This window comes from Trachymyrmex septentrionalis, unplaced genomic scaffold, assembly GCF_001594115.1.
Source record: "Trachymyrmex septentrionalis isolate Tsep2-gDNA-1 unplaced genomic scaffold, Tsep1.0 scaffold103, whole genome shotgun sequence".
In the NCBI taxonomy this organism is placed as follows: Eukaryota; Metazoa; Arthropoda; class Insecta; order Hymenoptera; family Formicidae; genus Trachymyrmex; species Trachymyrmex septentrionalis.
Genome location: NW_017304155.1, coordinates 273,739 through 301,363, shown reverse-complemented (window position 1 = coordinate 301,363; position 27,625 = coordinate 273,739). Strand labels below are relative to the sequence as shown.

General features: G+C 34.1%; 1 protein-coding gene across 11 annotated transcripts in view; it reads left to right on the top strand.

Moving 5' to 3' along the window:
* The window catches only part of LOC108757169 (afadin), a 170,220-nt gene that overhangs the window by 106,350 nt on the left and 36,245 nt on the right, over nucleotides 1-27,625 (top strand). For 5 of the 11 annotated variants that reach the window (XM_018501596.1, XM_018501582.1, XM_018501648.1 and 2 more), the window contains 19 exons: nucleotides 6,705-6,801; nucleotides 7,011-7,305; nucleotides 8,203-8,321; nucleotides 8,870-9,133; nucleotides 9,970-10,252; nucleotides 10,525-11,181; nucleotides 11,267-11,515; nucleotides 11,701-11,841; nucleotides 11,922-11,987; nucleotides 12,402-12,475; nucleotides 12,567-12,685; nucleotides 13,337-13,480; nucleotides 18,517-18,615; nucleotides 18,854-18,992; nucleotides 19,297-19,524; nucleotides 19,715-20,608; nucleotides 25,707-25,836; nucleotides 26,047-26,806; nucleotides 27,015-27,274. In XM_018501596.1, coding sequence (XP_018357098.1) covers nucleotides 6,705-6,801; nucleotides 7,011-7,305; nucleotides 8,203-8,321; nucleotides 8,870-9,133; nucleotides 9,970-10,252; nucleotides 10,525-11,181; nucleotides 11,267-11,515; nucleotides 11,701-11,841; nucleotides 11,922-11,987; nucleotides 12,402-12,475; nucleotides 12,567-12,685; nucleotides 13,337-13,480; nucleotides 18,517-18,615; nucleotides 18,854-18,992; nucleotides 19,297-19,524; nucleotides 19,715-20,608; nucleotides 25,707-25,836; nucleotides 26,047-26,806; nucleotides 27,015-27,274 — 5,018 coding nt within the window. Of the gene's footprint in view, nucleotides 1-5,173; nucleotides 5,329-6,704; nucleotides 6,802-7,010; nucleotides 7,306-8,202; nucleotides 8,322-8,869; nucleotides 9,134-9,969; nucleotides 10,253-10,524; nucleotides 11,182-11,266; nucleotides 11,516-11,700; nucleotides 11,842-11,921; nucleotides 11,988-12,401; nucleotides 12,476-12,566; nucleotides 12,686-13,336; nucleotides 13,481-18,516; nucleotides 18,616-18,853; nucleotides 18,993-19,296; nucleotides 19,525-19,714; nucleotides 20,609-25,706; nucleotides 25,837-26,046; nucleotides 26,807-27,014; nucleotides 27,275-27,625 lie in introns of those variants that run through there. The other 6 variants (XM_018501623.1, XM_018501593.1, XM_018501588.1 and 3 more) reach the window with 6 other exon arrangements.

Sequence of the window (27,625 nt, the reverse complement as noted above, 5' to 3'; positions counted from 1 at the left end):
TGTGAATTATTATTGTATATGAATAGAATGTTTTCTTTAGCATTTAGGTTTAGGCAGGTTTTGTGCGCTCTAAAGACAATCGGGACCAGTAAGATAGAGAAATGTCAGACTGATTAGGATGCACGTCGATCTTTTTACATGCGTCGTACATCCAAAACGGCAAATCGGTGACGGCGAATACGCCGGAATCGAGTCCGCGGAAAATCAATAAAACGCCGGAACGACTACGTTATATGTCGACCTACATTCAAGTAGCGTGCCACCTTCGTTTTTCTAAAAATATCTCGGATAATTTCTCCTTTCCGCCTAGTGGAGTAGTCGCGTGCGTCGATCCTGATCATTTCGACATGTTGCTCCGCGTTGAAGCGAAATTTTCAGTTTCTTGATTATGATCGCAGCGATGACGAGTCGCGATTTCCGATCGAAACGATTCGGATCGTACTCATGACAATTAAAGATGTATTACACATAAATTTTCAAAATAATTTAAAAAATTACAGATTATTCTAATTGCATTTAATAATAAAAAAATTTAGCGACGGCTTATTAGATAAAAAAATATTACTTTTAATATATTTTTGATGCAGATTTTAAGTCGCTAAATTTTTTCTATTACTTTTCAATGCGATTTGAATAATCTGTAATTTTTTCATTATTTTGAAAGTACGTAATATATCCTTAATTCCTGGATACAAAGCATAAGTTATTTTGAAATACTTATGTACATTAAAAAATTGCGATTTTTGTTATTTTTTAAATTTTAGTATTAAAAAATAATAAACTAAATAAGTGTAAACTATATAATAGTAAACTAATTAATCTAAAAATATGTTTAATAAAAATAGAGAATGTTATAAATACAACTTTCATATGTGATACATTCTTAAACTATTGAAGCTATGATGTTAGTATGTGCATAGAATTTCAGTTGAATCTAATATAATTCTTTTTATGTAGGTATATATAATACATAATAAAAAAGATAAATGAACAATCTTTTTAAGTAAATGAATATTTTTTTGTTTTTCCTAAATTAATTTCTATTTACGTATAATAATGAAACAAGTATTCTAACAAGAATAAAGTTTTAATGTTGTAATTACGATATTAGGTAAGAGCCCAATATAGACCCCCGAAGCTTTGAGAATTTTTTTATTTTTTTGCTAAGGTCTAAATTGAAAATTAATGCTCATATTCGAAAGAGTGAACATTCTTGAAAAAAATATGAATCATATTCATATATTTATATAGATGCAGTAGAGATTTAAAAGAGAGATAGCATTTGGGACACATTAGTAAAATATGCATGCAATATGCCAATGAGTACGTATATATTATATTTTTCATACAAAAATATTAAAAATATGGAAAGTAAAGTGTTCCAACGTTACTTTTATAAGTTTATAATTTTACTGTATAAATATATTGATGTAAACATAAAAAAAACTATTTAGCAACTTAACCATTGAATATCTGTGTTAACTTCTTCTTAAAATTATGCTTATGGATTTATTCGCAGTTCGGACAAGGCCCTTTATCATTTTCATTTAATCCCACACAATCTTCATGAATATATTTGTGACAAATGTCACACTTACTCACATGCTCGCACATGGCCCACGTTAGTATCACCATACAAAAAATCCTTTTCTTTAATTATAAACAAAACATTATGACAAACATATAAACTAAATATTAGATAGGAATTCACCGGATCGTAAAATTATCGGATATCCGAAAAGAATTCTCTTCTTACAGAAACACAATGAATAATATAATTTGTTTTGAATTGATGTAATCGAGACGTATGGATTGCCTGCTTGAATTACTATTGTTATCTGTTAAGGATGTATTAGATGTACAGTCCCTGTAAAGAAAATTAAATTAAGAACAATGTTTAATATTTATACTTCAAACAAACTATATACATATGTAAGTTGTATGAATAATGATTACATTTTTGTTTAATAACAATTAATAATTTTTATAGATTATTTATTTTATTTGTTATTATTTTTATTGTTAAGAATTAAAATTAAAAAAATAGTAAAATTTACATTTTTCTTTTAGAAGTACTTCAAATATTTAAAATAATTTAGACAAAGCTTTATTGCAATTCACTAATTAGTTACAAATAGAACAAATAAATATTTTGTTTATTTACTGGACAACTAGTTCATGCATCGCAATGTAAATAATTTTGAATTATGTATCTTGAATCTGCGTAAATAATTTTGAATAATGTACTTATATTAAAAATTGAGATTTTTATTATTTATTTTATAATATATTTCCATATATTTTTATTAGAGCACAGATTTAAAAAATACTACTATTTATTAAAATAACTTATGATCCAGATAGTAAACCGTCACCAAATTTGTCGTATTATTTTTGAACGTGATTTAAAATAATCTGTAATTTTTTTTTATAATTTTGTTATTATTTTGAAAATATGTATATATAAAATATTCTTAAATTAATCATACAATTATATACAAACAGCCAGTGGCTCCTTGAAACAGCCCAAATTGGGTCCGGTTATCTTCTTTTTAGAAATATTAAATTTTTTAATTTAGAATTTTTCAAAATTATATTTTTAAAGAAGTTTTAACTTTAAATTATTTAAGTGTCTTGAAGGTCAGTCTAAAGTCTAACGCATACTTTATATTTAATGATTTTTATAAATCACGATTTTTATAAATAAATGATAATTTTTTTCCTGTGACAAAGTTTTATTCAAATATTTTCTTATGAGAGAAATTTATGAGATCATAACTTATCCAAAGATTTACACATTAAATAATAGGATAATATTTTTTTGTTAAATTCTCATAAAATTAAGAAAAGAATTTTGTAATTGCAATTGCAAAAACAAAACGAATGTTTAACAACATTGTAAAAATCATATATTATTGATTAAAAACTTGCTTAACTATATAAAGATCAATATGACTGATTTCAAAATCAGTTAGATTGATTGTTAAACTTTTTGTTTATAAATCTTTCTTCGATGATCAAAATATAAATATTACAAATTATTATTTGGCAACGTCTTTGAGGTACAATTAATTACATTTAATGTGAACATATGTATGTCTTTGTTCAATTAATTAGCAGAGAGAAAAGCTTTGATTTATTTTGTAATTATAATATGTAATATTAGAAATTTTACAAATTCATGAAAATATATGTAGAATATTATTCAAGAAGTGTCTCTGTAGCCATACATATAAAAAAATCAAGAAAAATAACGAGTTAATAAAAATAAGTAGATTAGTAATTTAGAAAAAAGTCTAGTAAAAGAAGAGTTAACACACTTGCATGAATGCTTCTATATGTATATTTATAACACTGTCCAACGTTTATTATAAGGATACATCTTCCTTCAGTGTTTTTCCTTGTCCCTATTTTCCATTAAAAATTAACTGTCGCATGAATCCCTCCCAATTTAATGCGGAAGCTGATAAATAATTTCATAGGGAATAAATGAAGCGGCTATAGTTTCGTATAGTGCAAGGGACACTTGTTAACACGCTTGCGCCGGTCTCACGTGCACTCTATTCTTATTTCTATATACACCTGTATACGGGACAGAAAGTAACAAGAAGTTACACATCAGTGTTGTTTTAACGGGCGAGCCGCGTAGAGTATCGTTTTGTGCGTCACGGACATTAAAGGTGTTACGCTTTCGCTTTTGCTTATAGCTGTTCCATGATATACGAATAATTATGTGCGAACAATTAACATTTTTCATTTGCGTTTATAAAGTTGCGTTTATAAATTTATAATGCTAAGATAAAATAAAAAATACAGCAAATAATTTTCTCATAACACGATTTATTGAATGTGTTTAACAATACAGATTTTCGCAGTTTTAACAAATTTAATTACAATTTTAAACGGAGTCTTTAAACATATATTAATTTGCGTATATAAATTAAAAATATAATTAATCCCCAATAGCGCGTGTGTGAAACTCATTACTTACTTATAATTACGTTATCTTTAATCTTGTTAGATTCAAACACACATTATGTCTTTCTCTTTCTCTCTCTCTCTCTCATTCGAATTAGAATTTACATATTAATAAAGGACAATTCGTTCAGTAAAAAATAATATGGCGCGTAAAAAATTTACTATAAAGTGATATGTTATACATATAATTAAAATTCACAATTGTTTTGAAAAATGTTTTGTCTTAATTGTATTATTTTTCTGTAAAAAATTAATTAAAATTTTAATTAATTGATGAATTTTAATTAATTTATCAGCGAAGGATTATGACAGCGAATGAGAGAAACAAAAATATATTTATTTTTAATTAAAGTTTTAGAATGTAATATAAAGATCTACAGTTACTTTTTAATTTAAGATTGTTAGTCAAATGTGTGTGCAAGCTTATTTTTGTTTATGTGTTTTTTGCTTAATGATTATTGAGTTAACTGCGTCTGTAATGTTTACATATCTTTCGTATTACAATGTGACAGTAGCATTTACAGCTGCGTGAACTAAAAGGTGAAAGCTATGTACAAATTGCAACAGGTGCATTTTAATTACGTGTGCCGAAGTTTTGTGTTATTCTTAGAATTTTGTATTTTATGAAGATATTTTTCACTAATTGATTTGTAAATGCATCGGTATCCGTAAATATATTGGTATCGTTCTAAGAAAATCGACGTGAAACAATATATTTATTCGCGATATTATCAGGAAAATCGGCCTATCAATCTAATCGTTTTTTTTTGTGCTTATTACTTTATATGCGACTTTAATTCCGAATAATACAAACTTCATAATAGATACTTTGTGTATCTTTATAAATATCTCATTTATGAAAATTTTCTAATAGATTCTTCACACATAGTAAACATCTTACTATTATAATTTTACAAAAACTATTAATAAATATTATTGTTATAATAATAAATATTGTTATTTATAAACATTATATATAAATATTAATACGGAGACACTATTATCGACAATAATTGAGATTACGAAATGAAGCATAATGATGGTTGTACTTAATATTGGTTGTATTTAAAATTAAATGAATCAAAAATATAATGCTCGATATAAAGAACTGAAAAACTCGCTTCATAAAAAGGTGTATTTTGTGACAATCTAATGTGAATGGCACAGTTTTTTTCTATTATACGTGTTATTAACATAAAACTGTTAAAGTATTGGTTGTGGTTTGGATAAAAATCTTCTCATGGTTATATCTTCATGTTATTACTCATAAATCGTCGATTTAGAAGTGTTACATGATTGGACTTTGGTCATTCAAACCACGCCGAAGCGGCAAGGCGGAGGTGATGTTAGGTGAGTGTCCCATGTATTGCTTTCAACGAGCATTTGTAACCTTTGGGTTTTAGAGCAATTCAAATAAATTTGAATCTAAAATTGGGCAACGTTCAATGAATCAAAATTTACGAAACTTTATTATAAATTGATCGTATGATTATATCTTTTGTAGAGGCTGGTGCATTGTTCGGATTTGACGAAGCTTATTGAATTCTATTTTCAAATATCGGACGCTTACTTACCGTAAGTTCCTAAGGAACTTTAAGAATTCCTTGAGATTTTAAGATTATTAAATCGATGATTGTAAAATGATATAAATTGCCCGTAACATCATCAATTTAGAGCTTTGTGATCAGTCTGACATTTGATACTTGATTGATTGCAATGAAAATCTTAACGTTGATCTTAATTTACAATGAATTTCTTCTGAGAACTGAAACATTTGCAATACACATGTACTATAGAGTATAGCTGTAACTATGTGATATAGGTGAAAAATAAAAGCATTTTTTTACAACAATTTTAAACTTAAATTTCTCAAAATTGTGACTTGATGACTTGAATTGGGACACTTGGTAGATTGGAGTTACGTGAAACACGAGAACACTATCGAGAAATATTCTCCTTCCCTTGGAAAAAAGCGATTTTTTTATCGTACTCTTCACGAGGTGGCACCGCGCCGTTTGCAGAAGTAAGGATGAGGGAAAATGTGATGAAAACATTGGCGACGGCAGCGGCGACGGCGGTGGGTGCAATGACTGTGCCGCGCGCTGACCCGAAGCCAAGAGTCATTCTCTCTTTCCGTTTTCTTCCGTGAGAAGCCCGCACCGTGTGCTTTGAAGCACGCACACGTGCGGTGAACGTAGGAAACGCGCGGTAGTACTGTAACGCGAGAGAAATGCACGATCGCTATCCGGCTCATCATACTAATTCGACGATTTACCGCGAAGCTTCTCATGCGCGATTATTATATATACCACGCATCTTTATGTTAACCAACGAACGCCCATATGAATGTTGAAAACCTTCTCCCCTTTTCCTTTTTATTTTCCCTTCTTTCTTCTTATCACTCTCACTCATTCCTAGAATTATAAAATTTTTGATACCCTTCATTAGCCCACTCTCTAGTTATAAGTTTTTATTTATTTATTTATTTATGTCAATTTCATTATCAATTTTAAGAAATTCAAACAATTTTATGTCATTATATGTCAAGTCTTGTTCTTCAAGAAATTGTTGTTTGTCTATATTATATTTATGACTTGTACTCCTCAACTTGTTTAACTCTTGTTTTACAAATTTATAATTTATACATATACTAAATTATAAATTATATATAGCACAATCCTCCTTTGATGTGTTTAGATAAAATCTTACGTGCATTTTTATTACAGGTTCCATTATGTTTCACGTGAGGAGGAGGCCCGCAGATTACATGCCGCGGAAACGTAAAAAGAAACCAACTGGAAAATGGAACGAGCTGGATCATAAGTATGTCAGTTTTAGGGAAATTTTTATTCGGAGAACATCAGAAGTTGCCCGAAATTCTTTATCCGATGGATGTTTAGTCTATTTTAATTAATTATATTTTGATGGGCCATAATATTTCATGACGTAGCAGATCCTAGCATCTTTTTAGTATCTCTAATCCTTTAATACGAATATTTTGACAAAATTAACCATATTTGCTTTTTATATAGATACGAAGACGAGAGACTACCATTTCTGCTGGAACTTAATCCTGACGGCAGCGATATCCCGAATGGCGCCGGAGTGCGACACCGATTACAACCGAATGTCACGGAGGTAGGATCAGAGAGACCGATAGGACCGCAAGCGGTGCAAGCGCAAACACTGACGCTGCCGGGACCGATGGTGATGCCCAGGCATTGCGTTATAGCCTTTACCGAGAACATTGTGACTCTCACGCCATGTTCCAGAGATGCGCATACATATGTTAACAATCAGAGGATACATCAGACGACCATTCTACAGGTGCATTTGTTTTTGCAATCAGAATGTATTCCCGTATATTCGTATATCGCATTTGTATATACAATGTATCTGCCGATAACGCTTGTAAGTAGGTAGAGCGAACTGAGACGAAAAGTCCTACCATTTTGCAATTTTCGCAATAATTAATGAGATATTAATTTCTAAATCGCGTATCCGCCCAACCTACCGCCAAATACACGATCGTAGTCACTAGTCACGCGGCGAATTATTTTCTTTTGCCGCCGTGCGTAACTATTGCTGCTTGTAATAAACAACTCCCCGCATATCTAGCGATTACGAGCAATGGGCATGCATTTGGCAGCATGGCCGGTGCGGCTGCGGTCGAATATGCGCTTATTCGGCAATCTTTCGAAATTAATGTCTTGTTAACGAATTATTGCGAAAATCATAAAATGGTACTTTTATTCCAATTTAATTTAGTCCGTTCTACTTGTCCATGAGTGCGTGATAGAATTACCAGACACTCTGTATATGATTGCGTAAATTTATGTAAATTTGATTACTCTTTTTAATATGAATCACAACTAGTACAGAAAATTTTTATTTTAATTTTTTGAATTATTATTTTATTATATTTAAAAATAATATTATAATTGAAAAATTTTTCATAAAACAAAGATTCATAAATTAAGATTTTCTCTATTTGTCGTGATCCGTGAAGAAATTACAATTTTCTTTTTATTTAAATATTTTTTATATGATTAAATATGTTTAAAAAAAATTATAAAATACCAAACAAACTTTAATTTTATATAAAATAAAAATAAAATTTTCTTTACTTTAAATTTCATTTAATTTTATATATTGAATTGTTAATGCACCGATTTGAAAAGCAAATATAATAATAAACTTCACTGTTGTTGTACACATTTATAGAATGGTGCTATCATCAAATTCGGCAGAATGCACACCTTTCGATTCATTGACCCGGCGCCGGAAGAGCGCATTAGGCAGAGACACGATTCCAACAAACAGATCGACTATGCTTATGACCGGTAAGTTTGTGACTTATAAGTAAGTTTGCGTTTTCCTTTCTCTCGTCATTGCAATCAGATGAGAATAGACGTGATGTGATGCGCGAATGTTGCACGTTCGTTGCAACTTAGCCAGTACATATTCTTTTGCATTGCAATGTGAATACACTTACAATAGTTCATGTTATTATAATTATTAGATACTCTTGTTGCTGTATTGCATTAAATCTTACATATGTAGATTTATTATGATTTTACCTGAATTACTAATGCTTTGTCTTTGAAAGTATGGAATACTTGTAATAAATGTTAAAATTTATGAATTGAGAAGCACAGTATAAATCTTTTTATTAAATAAGAAGAAAAAGAAAAGATTAAAACAGCGTTCTATATTAATTATGATTATCACATTTTATTAAAAATCTTCCATACCTTCGGCTGAATCTTGTTAAAGAACCGAAACGTATTTTTCCACGAATTTTTATTACACTTTTTTTTACTTTTTGATTTTATTTCGCTTGATATGCTTTTCCTGTTGTGATGCTCGCTTTGCACACGCGTAATGATAGACGCTCGCCGGACGCGACCAGTCAGGATGTCAGCTCAGAGAAGTTTCATCCGGGGTCTGGAACACCAAACGGCGGTAGTCAGATCCCGGGTCAAGCTCAAGAGCGAGCGACCCCGTCAAGTCCCTCGAAGTCTGCTGTTGCAGCAGTTCGTAGTCCTCGTAGTCCCACGCACCCGCCGGAGCCCACGCACAATTATGAGACCACATTCGACCTGGATGGAAACGTGGAGACCGCTAGTCTAAGCAGCAGCAGAGATGGCAACAGGTAGTAAACCGGGAAATAATTATTAACAATTTAAAAACAATTTGAATTTCTTATGTTTCAAAACAATTAAAAATGTGGAAGTTAGGGCTACTACGAATTGGTGTTATTAGTACGCGTAATTAGTACATATTAATGCAAAAAACTATTCAATCAATGTTTAAAAATTCTTGTTTGGCATTTAGTCATTATATAAAACACGTACGTTTCGGTTACTTTCTAGTCTTTATTAGCGCAATAAACAAATAGAAATAAATCTTCGCGTCATAGTCAATTAATGATGATTTTACGACGGGTTATGAGACTTAACTTACATTGAAAAAAACTTACAACTAAAAATTATTAATATACAATATATTAAATTCGTACTTATAATGAAAGGCTTATAATGCAAAGACTTTTATCACAAGATCTTTATCATAAGCAATTACAGAGTAAAACATTCTGTGCATTTCTTATGAAATATTTAAAAAGTATGCTTGATTTAATTCAGTTATTTTCTCGATTTGTATAAGCTTATTTTTTTTAATTCTTTAATTTGATCACTTTACATTTACGGCTTGTCAATTTAGCTAAATTATTTATTGAATGCACAATTATTATGCATTATTAAGCGTTTTTTTAGAATACTAGTGCATTGTAAAATGTACACTGTCAATATTTTCTTACAATATTATAAATATATATGTAGAATTATTCATAATTATAATATTAAAAATATAATATTGTATGAATGTATTAAATTATTTTTTGGAAATGTTGATATTGACTTTTGAAAAAGAATATTTGAAAGTTTAAATAGATTACGAGAAAAGAAATTAATGCCTATTGATTATTAGCAGGCTCTCACAATACGATCGACAACCGCGAGGCACCGATCCAATTCTGCCAGCTGTCTTAGAGTTTCTCGAGGAGACAGAGGAGACATTCCTTCACGCTGTCATCACCGATATAGAACCCTCGGCGCCACAATTCAAGTTAGCGCCAACATACACCCTCTATCTCAGCGCCAGATATCGCGCCAGTACTCATTATAGACCAGAATTGCAGCCTACGGAAAGAGCGCATCGACTTACCGTCATGTTGGCGAATGTTGCTACTATGATACAACGCGTTATCCAGGTATTTCTATGTGAATAATTGTGTCTTTTCAAGCAACGTATCTGATTTTTTAAGATGGTCCATGTAAATTTTGAAATATCTTTGAATTATTTCAGTGAATATATTTAAAAAAGTGCTTTAGTTTAGATATAATCTAAAAGTGTGATTATGTTACAAATGATTATTCATATAATAGCATATACGAATAGTCTATGAATAATATGTAATGAATATATGAAATGAATATATGTAATGAATATATAAAAAAATCTTAAGGAAAATTATGTTTTCAGGAACGTTACATGGACGCTTCGTCATTGGCCTTTTGGCTAGCGAATGGCTCGGAGTTATTACATATGTTGAAGAGTGACCGGCATGTAGGTGCATTTTCCACGCGAGCGCAAGATATCTTGGCAGAAGCGGTACACACAGCTTTTGGTTCGTTGGTGCGCTGCATTACATTAGAGCTTACACCAGCAATGACACAGTTCATGGCGGACGCAGATGAACCAGCGAAGGAGGCTGGAGTGTTGCAGATTTTTTCAAATACGATGGCCTTATTACGACGATGCCGTGTGAATGCCGCATTGACGATACAATTATTTAGTCATCTGTTTCACGCTATCAATGCCACGGCTTTCAATACTCTCGTCTCAAATGGAAATCTGTGCGTCAGATGGTTTGGACGCAGACTCAAAGCGAGACTGAACGCATTAGAGACCTGGGCCGAAAGGCAAGGCCTGGAACTTGCCAGTCAATGCCATTTGGCGACGATCATGCAGGCGACTCATCTATTACAAGCTCCGAAATACAATGCTGAGGAGCTGGCTACGCTAAGCTCGACCTGCTTTAAATTAAATTCTTTACAAGTGAGGGCATTACTACAAAAATATCAACCGGCCGCGGACGAGCCTAGACTACCTGCCGAGTTGATCGAGAACGTAGTGAGAGTGAGTACATTTAATAATCTGTGTTTATATCTTATATTAAAATAAAATATCATTTCATGTTCTTCATACAATCGATGTATCATAGGTAGCAGAGAGTGTCGCGGATACACTTGCGCGTGCAGATGGTCGCGAAATAAGATTAGAAGAAGAACCTGTCCTAGGGTTAGCATTGCTACTTCCCGAGGATGGCTACAGTTGCGAAGTAATAAGAGGTGTTCCACCGGGATTAGCGGAATTTCTGACACCTCTACAACGAGACGGATTATGTCGAATGGCAGCCCAACCTAGTAGTAGTGGTTATTGGACTATTTATATGATAGATCATCACAATAATGTAAGCTACAAATTTTTACATGAAAATCTTTGCATGACTTTTAATACGAAAATTAATTAGTAAGCAAATTATAGCGTTTATAATTCATCATTTTTATATGTGTATATCTTTCTAATTTAATTATTATAGATTTTTATAATTGTAGAAGAATATTTTTATATATAATTTTTTTTAATTTTTTGCAGTTGCGTAGTCCCAGCGCAATGAGTAATAGATCTGGTGGCTACATCAGTCACATAAATCAAAACCAAGCACAACCTGAGATACATGTTATTAAATTACACAAGAGTACCAACGGTATGGGCTTAAGCATCGTTGCAGCAAAGGTATGCATTCTTAGCTACGCATACTTATTTATTGTAATGAAATGATATTAAATCTGTTTTTTTAATTCTAATACACGTAGGGTGCAGGACAGGATCGATTAGGTATCTACATCAAAAGTGTTGTTGCTGGTGGTGCCGCAGATGCTGTAAGTAATTGCCATTTATTTGGAAACATTTCATATTTCTTACGATATCAAAATTATGTTTGAAATGTATGATAATATTTATTGTATATTGCATTTAATTATTATTGAATAATATTTTACACATGATAACATTTTTAGAATGCGCCAAGTTTTAAGCATACGCTTTTAAATTAAATGTGTTACATTGCATTAAATATAGTTAGAATAACTAAAACTTGCTTTAAAATTAAAAAAAATAAGACACAATTTTAACAATAAATAAAATTTAAAAAGTCCTGATTATTATGAAATCAAAATTTATGCACACGCACGTGCGCGCACACACACTAAAATAATTCTGATTAAGTTTTTATGAATTCTGAAAACAAATTTTCATATTATTCAATCAATTTATTTTTATGTATTTATTTTCAGGACGGTAGATTGACGGCAGGTGATCAACTACTCAAGGTAGATGGACAAAGTCTGGTCGGGATAACGCAGGAAAAGTATGAAAAGCTTTAATAATAATTACATATGTAATTTTAACTTACATTTCTTAATAGTTTAAAATATTATATCACTAAAATTTATTTGCAGAGCTGCTGAGTATCTTGTACGTACCGGTCCGATCGTGACATTGGAAGTTGCGAAACAGGGCGCTATATATCACGGACTTGCAACGTTATTATCTCAACCTTCTCCGGTGATGTCAAGAGGTAAGTTCAAAGATTAATATTGTAATTTCGAAAACTAATTTAGCCTTTGAAGAAAGATAATCGAAATCTTATCAATCGATAAAGCGCGTGAAGAAAATAATTCTGTACGCGATTTAGGTCTTACAGAAGAAGTTCAGTTTAGTTTTTCTACTTTTCTTTCTGCCGTACAGGTATAATTATTAAGACTCAGTTTCACAATTCACAGTTAATTTTTAACCAAGGTTCAACTTATTTCTCATCTATTTCCAATTTCTAGAATTAGAAAGAGATAAGGAATAAATAAGTTAAACCTCGGTTAAGAGTTAACAATGCGTTGTGAAACTGCCTAAGAGGGTAAAGAATTATTAAGTTATTGTACAAAAATTTTCATAAAATTACACATGATGCAAATAATGCACTTGATGAAAATTGTTTATTATAAATTGGATTAATTTAATAATATATAAAACAACTTTTCCAAACGGTCAAGCATATCACTTTCTTGCTTTAAACATGTCAATAAGATCTTATTTTCTACAAAATACTGATCAGATTTATCACCAGCGAATATTTTTTAATCCACATAATTGCTTTGTCAGAATGCTTTTCGCTTTGCTTCGCTGGAAAAGAGCCCGCTTTACTAACGCTTAACTAACTACTTGTTTCATGCAGCATATAAGACTCGGCCCAGGTCCGAGCTCTTAGAGTCAGCGGTAGAGACAACGGAGATGACCAATCAGCCAGCTACGTCACATTCAATGGGTGACTTATTGTCCTTTCCGAAGCAGGCGCCGTGTCAGGAGTTAGTTCAACCAGGTGCGATATCATCTCAATGCATTTTTGAGACACCATTTTACCGTAATCAAATCAACCGAGGTTTCCCACGAGTCGACGTCGATGAGTACCATTCCATGCGACAAGATCCGCTCTTTCGTCAGAGAGGTGCATATCCCAGTGTTTATTCCGTTGACAACAGAGAACATATTTATTGTCCATCCACCCCTATCGTATCTCCCGTGCGTCTTTCGAGACCTCGTATATCTTGTCCCTTGATTTCTGTTACGAGCGACAATGAGGTATCATCCGTCATATATCAGAATGAAAGTGACGAGAGTGATAATAAGATCATAGAGAAAGGAGATGGCAGCACAGAACAAGATGGAGCCACGACGAGTAATTTAAATTATTCGACAGATGCTTTAAATCTGTTCGAAAGGATCACCACTCCACTGCGAGAGTATGTAGGAATAACAAAGGACTATAAACACTCGCTGCTAACAGAACCACTGACTGTCGATAGAAATCTTTTCGATAATATACCCTACATTGATCAAACCGACAGTATTAACTTCACAGAGTCTTCTGAATGCATTCAGACAAACTTAAGTAACAAATGCAAGCATTGTATTAACGCCGACTGTGACAACTTTAATCTTGAAAATTCTCAGAAACGCACAAATGTAGAGCGTAATAGACAACAGACTTTAAACGTTCTCGAATCTAGTTCTGAGTTAAATACACGTAACAATTCAAACTGTTCATTGATTAGCTCGTTTCCTGCGAATAACTCAATATTGTTTACCAAAGACACTACAATTGGATCAGATTCCGTTGTAGAATCTAAATCAGATGGTTTCTTACGCTTTTATAACGTGGATACCACAAAACATGTATTGAATATTGATGAACAATACGGGTCCAATTCCGAAGATTGCACGGACGAATCTAGTTCCACGATTAACGATGATTGCGCATCAAGTAGAACTGACAAAGATACCGAGGAAGGAATCTCGACTCCTAAAATGTACACAATAATGCCAGAGTTGCATCTTGATCTGAGCGGACTGAACAACGACGTATCCAGTGACGAATCTAAAATGGAGAAGTGTTGGAAGTCACCGGAAGAAGTGCGCTTAGGGTGCGGTAGAGTCGCAGCGCTAGCGAGACATTTCTCAAAACTTGGCGACGCCGGTTTAATTAAGTTTAAGTCCACCAAGTTGAATGGTTCCCGTCAATTCGTGTCTGAGCCAAATATCATGGCGTCGCATAAAAGCGACGAACATTTGCATCATTCTTATCACGCACAGAAAGAATACAAATCGGATTCGAACTTGGTAAAAGAAAGAGATGAAAATTCTCGACTCTGTTCAGATGGGAAACACAACAATATCATTCAAGCAGATGGCGATTTTGCGGTTGAAAAATGTAAGTTTTATCATTGCGGCGCTAGACGAGTCACAATTGTCAAGATTCCAATGAACGAACAAATTACGATTAATGAGGAAAGTACAATCCAAGCAAGGGACGAAAATCATAAAGACATTATTAAAGATGAAAATCAAAGTTTACTTGATACTAAGAAGGACATATCTTTGATAAAAGTTGAAAACATATCACATAATAATAGCAAAAATCAGGTGTTTCTTAATACCAAAGAGGATATAACTTTTGTTGAAATGGAGGACATGGCAACCAGTGGCAGCAAATCTCAAACGGTTTTTATAGGTGGAAGTAAAAAAAATATGTTAACTGGAAAAGATAACATTAAAAATAGTAGCTTCAAACTCTCCTTCGAGCAGCAGAAAGTAATTACAGAACAACTCGAGCAATTCTCAAATCTAGATAACGCCGATGCGCCTTTATTTATACCAGAGCAAGACATATCAAAAGATTCTACTATTTCTCAAAAAAATCAGAATAATGAAACATCCGCTATTGATGATTTGACTCAGCAGTTGAATTTAATAAAGCAATTAGAGGCAGCACCTCGAAAAAAATTATTGTCGTTGATCGATATAGATGATAACTTTAAAAAAATTAAGAAAATTTCTGATTCTTCGTCATCCTCTTCTCTGCCTTCCATTCAATCTCCTTCATCTTCCATCGTGCTGTCACTATCGAACGTTGCGAAAAGTTCTCAGCCTTCGGAAAATATCAAGTCACAGATTCATCAATATTGCGAAAGATATCCCAAATGCTTGTTTATAGATATTTCTGCCGCTAAGAATTGCTCCAACGACACCTCGGGAAGCTCATTGATGTCACATACAAACGTGTATTCACGATTAGGTAATAATAAATGTTCAGTTCTACGAATGCGAATTGCCAGACCTCTTTGTAATAGCGAAAGTAATCTGATCGGTACTACAATTTATGATAAAGAGACTGAGAGAGTCACAAATCTTCACGACAAGTCTTCTAAATTAACACAAAGTTGTGAAAGTATTTTAAATAGTAAATTTTTATCTGATTCTGATGATCGAACACGATCCTTCGAAAATATCTGCAAAGAACCAGATTCATCTTGCAAGTTTTACGATACATTGATCTTAAATCCTAAGGGAAGTGTACGATGGCACCATCATCGTTCCCTTGAAGAATTGAAATCGAAAAAGAGATTGAGGAAAAAAGACAATTCGATGAATTCTATTTCTGTTCACTCTACTCAATCAAAATTTGACAAATTCTATGGTGATCGATTAGACTTCGAGGATGGAGAAGATATACATTGGAATCGTCATTTGTCGCTTGAAGAATTGAAATCTAAGAGAGAATCTCACGAGCAAGACAAATGTAATTTAGAACGTACAATCTCTGCTGACGTACAGATATTTAACCGGATGCTGAAAAAGAGACTTTGCATTAAGCGCATAAGCGATGATCGGCTGAAAAATAATTCTCTTAAATTGTCGCATGAAAATGCAAAAGACATGGACCAACAAAGATTGAGAACAGAAGGGAAATCTCAGAGCAAGTTTGACGTTTCGAGACGGAAGTCCGATTCAGAGAGATCCAATTGGAGTTTTCGCGAGATCAGCTCACTGAAAGATGATGACCGGTCCGCTTTGCGTAAGCTACCACTACGTGTTATACATTAAATGTGCATTTTTATAGTCGGACTTTTCTTTCTTCAAGCACTTTTATTTCGCCTGAATGAGATGAATGAAAAATTTACATTTGCAAATCGGATTTGCGGATCGGTGTCGCACGGTTATTAGATTTATTTACTTATATTGCGTTTGCTGCTTATTTATAAAGCAGTTGTAAGCAAAACCAAACGATTTTTCAGCGTAAATCATCTTCATTTTATTTCACAGTACATTATTTTATGGCATGGTTGATAAAACGGTGTAATTGAAAACTCTGACCAAATTATCTTTATAAAATTATATAAAATTATAAATAATAGGCTATAAAATAATAAAGTTTTTAGAATAATATACAGTGTGTTTCATTTTAAGTGATATGGTCGATTATCTCGCGAACCGATGATTTTATTGAAAAATTTTCCGGACAAAAGTTGTATAGCTTGAAGGGGGACACACGATGGAAATGTGGACTTAACCTTGAATGATTTTGTCAAAATTAGGTCAAGATCATTAATGTTTTTTTAAATAGAAACTCCTATTTTTTATTATATATTTTTGTAGCTTATCTCGAGAGCTTTCCAAAACACACTATAATAAAGTTACTTTTAAGTACTTGTAAGTAAATTATAAAGTAAGATCGATCAGTGATCCGGCCAACTAAGGCAAGACCGAACACTGATCCGGCCGATTAAGGCAAGATCGAGACCGAACCGGCAAACTAAGGCAAGACTGATCACTGATCCGGCCGATTAAGGCAAGATCGACTAAGGCCGATCTTGCTTTAATCGGCCGAATCAGTGATCGGTCTTGCCTTATAACTTAACAAGTACTTAACGAAAAATAACTTTATTATAGTGTATTTTTGAAAAGCTCTTGAGATAAGCTACAAGAATATGTAATAAAAAATAGAGGTTTCTATTTAAAATAACATTAATGACCTTGACCTGATTTTGATAAGGTCACTCAAGGTCAAGTCCATATTTCATGTGTCCCCCTTTAAGCCATGCAACTTTTGTTCGAAAAATTTTTCAATAAAATCATCGATTCGCGAGATAATCGACCATATCACTTAAAATGAAACACCCTGTAAGTATAGTTTCTATTCTATCTATATATAAGGAAAATGAAAAATTTTTTTTCTCTAAACAAAACTGAGAGAAGTTGAAGATTTTATCGAGATAAGAAATTAATTTGATTAGTTTTTTATATAAATGCATCGATTAACATATTATTTATGGAATGGATTGCAAGTGTCATTCTGCAAGTTATGAAATACACAATTATTTTCACATTAATAACACGATATATTTTGCTATACGCAAGCATGATATATTAATATAATTTTTTTTCAAGATACTTTCTTTTGTTCCATTATACTGTATTTAAAATAATATGCTTAGCAATACACCTGTGGTATTATATGCACGTAATGGTAGTTAGGTGCGTGGAAAGAGAATGTTTTATATTAGATACAATTATTCAATTATGAACTACATAATAATTGTGACAAAATAAGTACCTTTTATTTTATAATTACATGTTCTTACATTTCTAATTAACAAACTAATTACATAATGTAAACGTGCACGTATATGTTTAAATATTAATTAATATTTATTGTGTGCAATGCCTTCTCTGTAAAATCTGATGCAATATTTTTCTATTATGAATCACACATCCAACGAAAACTATTTTTTTATATCCCTGTTGAAACACAATATTACAATGTATATAGAAACTTGCTCAGTGTAGCTCGTCATTGTTATAAAGATCTTACAGTTGACTGTATGACATTTTCTGTTTCATCACTTTCACCTTGTCAAAGTTAAACTTCGGCAACCCAGAAAAAAGCGTTTTTTTCTCAACAAATGCTTTGCGTACGTGCATGAGTAATCATTTTAATGTCGCGCCTCGACACCTTCATGTTCATCAATGCATTAACTCAAAGCTATCTCTTTGTGTACCCGCTTTGGGCTACTACAGGTCCTCGTCGCATGAGCGAGCGGGATTTACCGTCACGGCTTGGACATGATGCCACTCTTCAGCAAATCCATAGCAGCAAGTCTGTACCGGCATTGCATAGTAAGTAAGAGCGAGCTTTATGTGCGCACGTCATGCCCGAATCACTTTATCTATCACTAGATAGATTAGCATAGGTGAAACATCTTTTATCTCTTATCGAATTGCACAGTGCAGTTTCAGGATTTTACTAGATTAAATATAACAGAAACGTCTACTTCTTCTAATTTAAGTAAGATAGGGATATATATGCAAGGATATATTATTTATTCGCTTATACATAAAAATGAGATTTATATAGATATGGGTACCGAAGCTAAGCAACAGCATGAAGTGTTCAATCCCGGATACAGCAGAGCTTCTTCCAGCAATAGCGTTACACCGCCTGTTCAACCACCTCCTATGGCGACGATCAATAGTGCAACTTCTTTACGTTCCAGGTAAATATCATCGCGTTTTTAACTTAATTGAAATTGTTTTTGATGCACATTTTAAAATATCTCCCAGCTTTTTCGACTAAATGAAATTTTACGTAATCTGTCCTAAAGAAACTAGAGATAATTCTTAAGAATAATAAATTTTTTTAAAAGTATCGTGTAAAGTATCTAAAATCAGAAAAATTTAATCAACCTTTTTTCATGTATTAATTTCATTCAGTATTATCTAATGTTATTGTAAATTGTACATTCTGTTAAATTACGAGAAATGATATGTTTATAAGATAACATATTCTTATGTATATAGGTCGAGCCATAACTTGCATGATCCCATGAGAATCGGAACTTTACCGTCCACTGGCTTGGTCAGCAGGCAGCAATCGTCGCCCAATTTAAATCCAAGTACGTCGCACATAAATACACCGTCGAATGTACAGGGCACAGAAGCAGAGCGATTTTATCAGAATCTGAGTATTTATCGAAACCAAGACTCAACGGTGAAGCAACAAATCAGTCCACAACAGTCAGAAGATAGGTATAGATATATAGTCTAACCTTATATTTTCCTATTTTTATATAAGCACTTCTTTTACCACATTTAGCGTTTAATCATTATTTAACATTTAAAATAAAAATGTGCTTATAAATTAATTTAGAATGTAATCTTAATAATTTTTCTTAACTATTCTATTTTGAATACTTTCTAAATTAATTGCTATGTTTAGCAGAAATCCTCAGCACATCCAAAAGGGTTCATTAAAGGGTTCGCAGAACTCATTGAATCGTCCTTCTACTATGGAAGTTGGCAGCCATTTCCGAGATCGTCCGACATCTGCTTACATTACCCAAGGCCAACAGCAGAGCTACTCAGCAGTCAGCAATCAAATGCAGCAACAAACTAATGGTCCACCACGTTCCCAGTCTTCTCGTGACATTATCCGCCAGGAGGCGAAGATGCAGGAGATGCAGGAGGAAGTTCGCCGACGAGAATTGCGTGGCGGCGTACCGCTACTCAATCAACATAGACCGCCAATGTACAACATCAGTACTCGAGTAGCGGTTCCTTCTGCTCAACAAGTGTCGAACTTGCGTTTACCAAGGCCACTCGGTTCCACGTCGAATCTAGGAACGACCTCCAACTACATGGCGAGACAAAACGCGCCTAGTTACAATTATCTGGATGCCCAATATGCTCAGTACAACAGCACGCAGTATAATCAATATAATCCCAACCGATATCCGGTAATTGAAAGTCAATACGGTCCGATGATGATGCCCAAACCGAAAAACGAGACAATCGCGCGCGACCATCAGCCGATGCCCAATGAAAATTTACTCGGTAGAGACTCGAGCAGTCAAGAAGCAAAGTCATACGCCGAACAGAACCGACATGTCGCGGGTTCACAGAATAATCCGCATTATCCGAATGGTAATCTAGAACCCCGCGTCGATCAATATGAGAATGACAACTTCAATCGTGCGCAAAACGGAGATGGCCATTCTACAGAAGTGCCACCAATGAGACCGGCTTTGCCATCTGAGGATACATTTAGCGAAAGTCCACCACCGCCGCCGCCCAGCACTTCAACGCACCCTCTGTACAAGCAAGCCGATACGAGGTACGCATTTTAATGAATTTAAAAGTTGTTATGTGATTTAGACGTTCTATTTAACGCTTACAACGCTCATGGAATCATTTCATCTTTGTCGTTTGTCAAAATGTTAAACAAGGACAAACAATGCTCACGAGTATTGCGAGCGTTAAGTGGAACGCAGCCTTAGGGCCATGGCACACAAAAAAACCTTTTTTTTTTGTATAATAATATTTTTATTGCGATCTGTCTATAGGGGTGACATTTAACAATAGGTTAGGCACATGTTAAATCAGTCATGAACGAACAGGATTTATTAAGTCGTATTTTTGAAAATTCTATGTCAGTATTACATAGAGACTAATTTATTAGATCAAGAGGCATTTTACGTTTTAGTTTTCTTCTAACGATTTTGGATCTTGACAATTGGTTTGCAATGGAGTTCGGGTGTTCAACTAGGCGTTGAACGTATTTTTGTGCGTAAGATTTAATTTCCTCCTTAAGAGTAGGCATGTATAAGTCATGGTGTATCTGGTCGTTGGTAATAAACCAGGGTGCGTCACTATTAAAGGAGGATTTTAGATTGAAATCTCTCTGTAAAATTTCGATATTGAAGTGGGCAGATGTTCCCCATAATTGTATTCCATATGTTCAAATTGGGTTCAATATGAACTTGTAGAGAAGTAGTTTATACTCAAGAGGTAAGAAGGTCGTCGTATTAGCCAGAACATTTTCCTCAGTTTCAGACCTAGTTGTTTACGTTTAGCAAATATATATTCACGCCAGTTTAAGCGACGGTCCAGATAGAGATCCAAGTATTTAGCGTATGGTCGTCTTGAAGTATTTGTATTCCATTTAATGTTATTGGTGGGCATGTTCCTTGTTTGTTCATAAAAGTAACGTGGATAGACTTGCTCTCATTTACTTTTATGCACCAAATCCTGAGCCACTTCTGTATTTTATATAAACTTGTCTGAAGGATATGTGATGCCATCCTCATGCGACGCTAAAACGGCAGTATCGTTTGCCAATTATAGATTTGTGGTGAGTAAGTAAATAAATCCACAGTGTGTAATAGATACAAGATCGGCCCCAGTACACTGCCCTGGGGAACTTCGGCTTGAATTATATGCATAGTGGTTGAAGCATCTCCATACTTAACATACATATGTCTCTTATCTAGATAGGATCTGTAGTGAGGAAATTGTAGTAATTGATAGGAAAATTGAGTTTAATTTTATTTAAGAGACCATCGTATCAGACCTTATCGAAGGCTTGAAATACGTTAATAAATACAGCAGAACAGTATTGTTTTTTTCTCGAATGACGCATTTATTTTGTTCACCAATCTATGCACTTGTTCTATAGTGTTGTGTTTTTTCCTGAAACCGAACTGATGGTCTGATATGAGCTTTCTTTACTCGATAATAGGCATAGGTCTTAGCAGGAACAATTTCTTCATCACTTTAGAAGTTACAGGTAGTAAGCTAATGGGACGGTATGACTTCATATCCTCCACTGGTTTACCAGGTTTTTGGATTACAATAATCTCGGCTACTTTCCATTGAGGTGGAACATAGCCCCTCCAAAGTATGGCATTATACAGTTGCGTGAGATAAACAACACCCTCTGAGGGAAGCTCCTTTAGCATCCTTTAGCATAATAAGATCCCAATAATAAGATTATACCCGGGTGCCTTGTTTGGGTTTAGATTTTTTATTACATCCAGCACTTCATGTTTAGTAAATTTACTAATTGGAGAGTCGAGTTGATTTGTTTGGTTTAGGACTTTTCAATATTTATGACCTCAGTAGGTAAGCATTTATTTGGATCAGGTAAATACAGTCGAGGAGTGTGTTTGATAAAGGCTTCGGCTTTTTCTATGTTGCTCCTGAACCAGGTATTGTCATTCTTATGGGTAGGGAGGTAGTTGGAGGATGGCTTTAGTCTTTTGATGACTTTTCATAAAGAATAATCTGAAGTTTCGGAGGTGTTCAAATTAGATTTGTTGAATACCTTTGATCCACGTTTTGTAGTAGAATTTTCAGTTTTTTGATTGCACGGTTAAAATAACTTTTGGTGGCAGGACATTTATTTTGTTGCCCCTGCTTATGTAGTTTACGTTTCTTATCAATTTTTTCTTTAATGGTTCGGATACAGTCAGGCACAGGCGAGCACATGTCTTGGTTTAATGGTGTTGATTTCCACGCTGCTTGTTGGACACAACTATTAAAGTGTTCAACACAACAGCCTCCATGAGTTCCTCTCGTCTGTTCTAAGCAGTATGTTGACATTAAGAGCGAACTTAACAGTTTCACGGAAATTATTCCAATTAATTTTACGGTTATGTAATCTTAACGGTTTTTCGAAGACTACAATCTAACTATTGAAAGTAATTAGGACTGGAGATTGGTCCAATGATAATTCCGACCACAATTTGCATTTTATGTAAAGTTTTGATATACCTTTTGCAATATCGAAGTCGATAAGATCGGGTATTATTTGAATCAGATGGCCAGTAAGTTAGTTCTCTGATTGTGATTGCATACATGTGCAGATTGTCAATAACTTGCATTAGTTCACGACCTCTGGGTAAAGTGAGTCTAGAGCCCCAATGGACATTCTTAGCGTTATAATCTTCTGTCGCGATAAAACGGTGCCTCAGACTAAAGAATTTTATGGTGCCTCAGGTAAAGAATTTTATGAATTATTCCTTTTTTTATCGAGTGCCTAGGTGGGCAGTATACGATCGAAAGGATTATGGACCTGACCACGATATTAATAGCCTGGAGAGAGTTTGCACGGAAAGAATTGGTTTCATTATATTTTCTCTAATGAGGACCTTTGTACTTTCATAGGCTGATTCGTCGGGTGGTTGGTGTGATATAATTTAAACTCGGGTATTTTATGAAGCTTCTATTTGTGAAGTGTGTTTTTGATATTAACATAATGTCAATGTTATGTGTTTTTAGAAATTTTTAATTCATCAGAATGTTGTGGTAAGCCATTGATATTCCATACTGCAATATTTAATTTATCGAAAGCAGCGATATTTTGACTATAAGATTGTTCAATGTTTTTGTTATATTTATTATTTACTGCATCAGTTGTGTTAGCATTTCGATGAGTACATTGTGACTTTTATCTGAACATTCTAGTTGTTTAATGCCATCGCCATCCAAGAATTCTTGAGTAGATGATTGCTGCACTACCTGAGAATAAGTTGCCTTTGTAGACATATCTTCACTCGTTGCCGGAGTCCGCGCAGATTGATCAGAGGTGGAGATTGGAATTACTTTCGGTTTAAGGTTTATAATTTTGCTTTTCTGGAGTTGTTTATAGACAGTACAGCCCTTGTAGTTTACGAGATGGTTACCATTGCATAGAATACAGATAACACTGTTTGATCTCTCCTTTTTCTAGTTTAATGTTTTCCTGTGCACTTTATACATCTTAGTCTGCGGTGCAAAATTTGTATGTGTGACCATACTTGCTGACAGTTTGCGCACTGCGGTATTTCCCTGGGTAGGGGTGCTTCAAATACTACTCAACACTGCAGCAGGTACTGAGTTTTGTATATTTCTTTATCTATTATTTGTCAGATTTTAAGTCAATGAAAAATATCGGTTGGGGTTCTTGGATACCCTTTGTTTAATGTTCCAGATATTGGAAACACTATAGCCTAGTTGCTCAATAGCCTCTTTAATTTCAACAGGATTTGTCGATGGGTGTTCTTGAGAACCACTCTGAAGTTACGCTCATGTTTTTGATTTATATGTATAAAACTCAGTATCGCGTTGTTTAAGTTCTTTAATTATTATAGTATAGACTTCTGTAGATTTGGATTGGATTTTTACTTAATGCGTGACTTTGATCACATCCTGTCATAATTCTGGAGAATGGTTTTATTCAGAAATTTAATAAGCGGTTGAATGTTACTAACGCCGTCCACGAAGATTGGAGGAAGTTTGATTTGTTTTTCCGACTGGACAGAAACAGTTTCCTAAGTATATTTTTGTTATCAAAATCTTGAAAATGATTTGATGTTGGAACTTGATCGTCCAACCAGTATGTGTCTATTTTGGTTTCCTTATTTGGCAACATAGGACTGTATTTAAGTCTTTTCTTAGAGATAACTTGAACCTATTAATCCCGCTGATTCTCACCGGGATGATTTTTTTTGTTTTAATAAAAGTAGAAGAATCAACGTTGGTGGCTTTTACTCAACTTGAGAGATTTTCTTGAGTTCCGCTAAAGGAGTAAGAACGAGTTCTGTAGTTAAATTTTATACGATCAGATATTAAGATAAGTTTTTCTTGAGGTTTTGCAGTGGATCCTATCATTACGGATTTCTACTTTTTTTGGTGGTGATCTCGGTGTCTTGGCGCTTTTTTTTTAAAGGAATATCAGCAAGCAATAGTTGGTCCAGAATCCGTAGGGCCTGCCTCTGTAGAGGGTGGATTTTCCAGTACAACTGGGTTGCCACCTGGGGTAGTTTCTCCCGAATGTTTTTCCCGTATGTTTTTTCCATTGCTTAGCTGCCAGCGATCCTGGTATACCGATGTTTTTCTGTCGGGGTTTGTTTTCCTTAGCTGACTAATCCCAATTTTAAGGCGTCAGGAATTCGCCTTTTCGTCCTTGTCTTATCCAGGGGGCATGGCGAGGACATGCATCGGATTGGGCAGGAATAAATGGCATTTCTCAGATTTTATTGAAGCTTCTCCGTCAATAGGATGAGCACCCCCAACAAAAAACTTAAGCAGTAAAACGTAAGCAGTAAGCAGATTGACCACAGTAAAATCTGTAAGGCCATAACGTAAGTAGTAGCCAATCTAACATGTTGATTTCCTTACTGCTTATGTCTTACTGCCTTAAGTTTTTTGTGTGCCATGGCCATTAGTGTCTTAAGATTTCTTTCATCAACTTCGATTAACACTAATTTAATCGATGGTCAATCATCACGATTGCCAACGTGACAATTAAACACAGTTTGTATTAGAAGAGAGAGAGAGAGGAGAAATGTTCTGATATTAAATTGCTATTGACATTTCTGCGAGTTGATCGTCGATTAATTTAATCATAAGCTGGTGAAAGAGGCCCTAAATAACGAAAGAAAACTTTGTAGATATACCGCAAGCATGCAGGATCCACCACGAGGTAGTTATTACCCTGTGGGAGGAATCAGTGCCATGCAGCAACCGCGTCAGTATCAATATAGCGCGACGAATCCTTGGCAACGCGAAGAAAGAGAGAAGGTAATGAATAAAGGAATAATGAATGAAATGAGAGCGATAAGTCTCGTTAGAATGATAACTTTTAGTTTAGATTTATTTTTTTATATTTTTTTGAAGTTTTTGTTCTCTTAAATTGTTGTGTAATTAAGAGTTTTAAAAACAAATTTTCTGGAATTTTTAATTTTATTATATTTCTCTTTAAGAACATGTATTTGATATTGGTATCTTTAGGAACAAGCTCGTAGAAGAGAAGCCGCTCGTCAATGGCGAGATCAGCAGATTGCTGAGCTAAGCGCACTAACACATCGAACTCAGCAGCAGGAGGAGCAACTACGAGCTCTTCAACTGGAAAGAGATTTCCAGAAGCGTGCGGAGGAGATTGCTAATCAAGACGATGATGAGGAGAGCAACGATTTGGACAACGAGAGTGTGCAGCGCGTTCAGGGCTTGCTAAGGATGGCAGCCAGTCAAGACAGAGCAATCCAAGGAGCTCTGCCACCGACTTTATCGAGAACAATTACTGGCAACCAATCTATGAGAAGTGGTTTGCCTCTTCTGAGCAGCCAATCTGTCACCAGCAGTCATATTCACATTCTGCCCAATCAAAACACAGCGCCTCAAAATGTTGAAATGAGCAGTCCTGGTCGAGAAAATAATGGGTTGCACGTACAATCAAATCAGCAGCAACAACAACAAACGGCGGGTCAAAATGAAGAGCATGTATCGCCAGCTAATTATGGCACACATAGTCATTTCAGTTCTGGTCAGAAGTCTTATTCCATGGGTATGTCGCACTCCGTAGAAGATAGGGAATTGCAACGGAAAATGGATGAAGTGAAGCGGAAGCAGGCTGGATATGAAGAGAATCAGAAAAAACTAGAAGAACAACAGCAGCAAATATATCAATTGAATCAACATCCGCGCAGCCAGCTACACCCTGGCATGTTGCGCTTAGACAATTTGATTATTAATGGCCCTAACATATCTACATGTTAGTAAATTGAAGCTGTTTTTAAAACTTTTATTGAACATTGAACTTTGAGTCTTTTGTATTCTCATATTTTTTTAAAGAGAAATTGTCTCAAAATATTTTTCCTATAACGAAAGATTTACAAATACAATATATTTTAATTGTATGTTTTAGATAATTACATGATTACATTATTAGACTTATGTAATATTTATGGTATTTATTATAGCTTCGCAAAACAATATAAACGATGCACCCCCACCACCAGAACGAGGTTCTAGTTACGCCGTTATGTCACAGCAGAGTGCTCTCAGATCAAACGGCTCGACTACATCTAATCTACCTCCCACTTCTCAACAGTCAGCATCTATGAAAAGAGTTTCTTTTCATGATTCGAATGCAAACAGTGAGTCCATGCTGCGCAATGTATCATCTGGAATGTCAAACCCGCCGTCAATCTCAATGGATATCATTAGAGAAGATCCCAACGTGAGTAATTATAACATCTATTTCTTTTATTTCTTATCATTTGCCTTCTTTAATTTACTTGTATTTTGTCCTATGTTTTAACATATTTGATCTTGATATAAAAAATTGCAAATTAATGTTTTAAATTTTCATTGTATTATTTTAGTATTTACATTGTCACGTACGAGGTCTGTTCAAAAAGTATCGCGAATTTTGAATTTCCGCGGGTTACGTATATTCGATTTTCGATTTTTTGTGGCGTTATGTTGGTACTCATGTCTCTCACTTATGCCGACAAGTTCGGCCATTTTGATAATTTTTCGGCCATGTTCAGTTAATTTTTGACAGCTGCTTTGCTTGCACGTGTTTTGG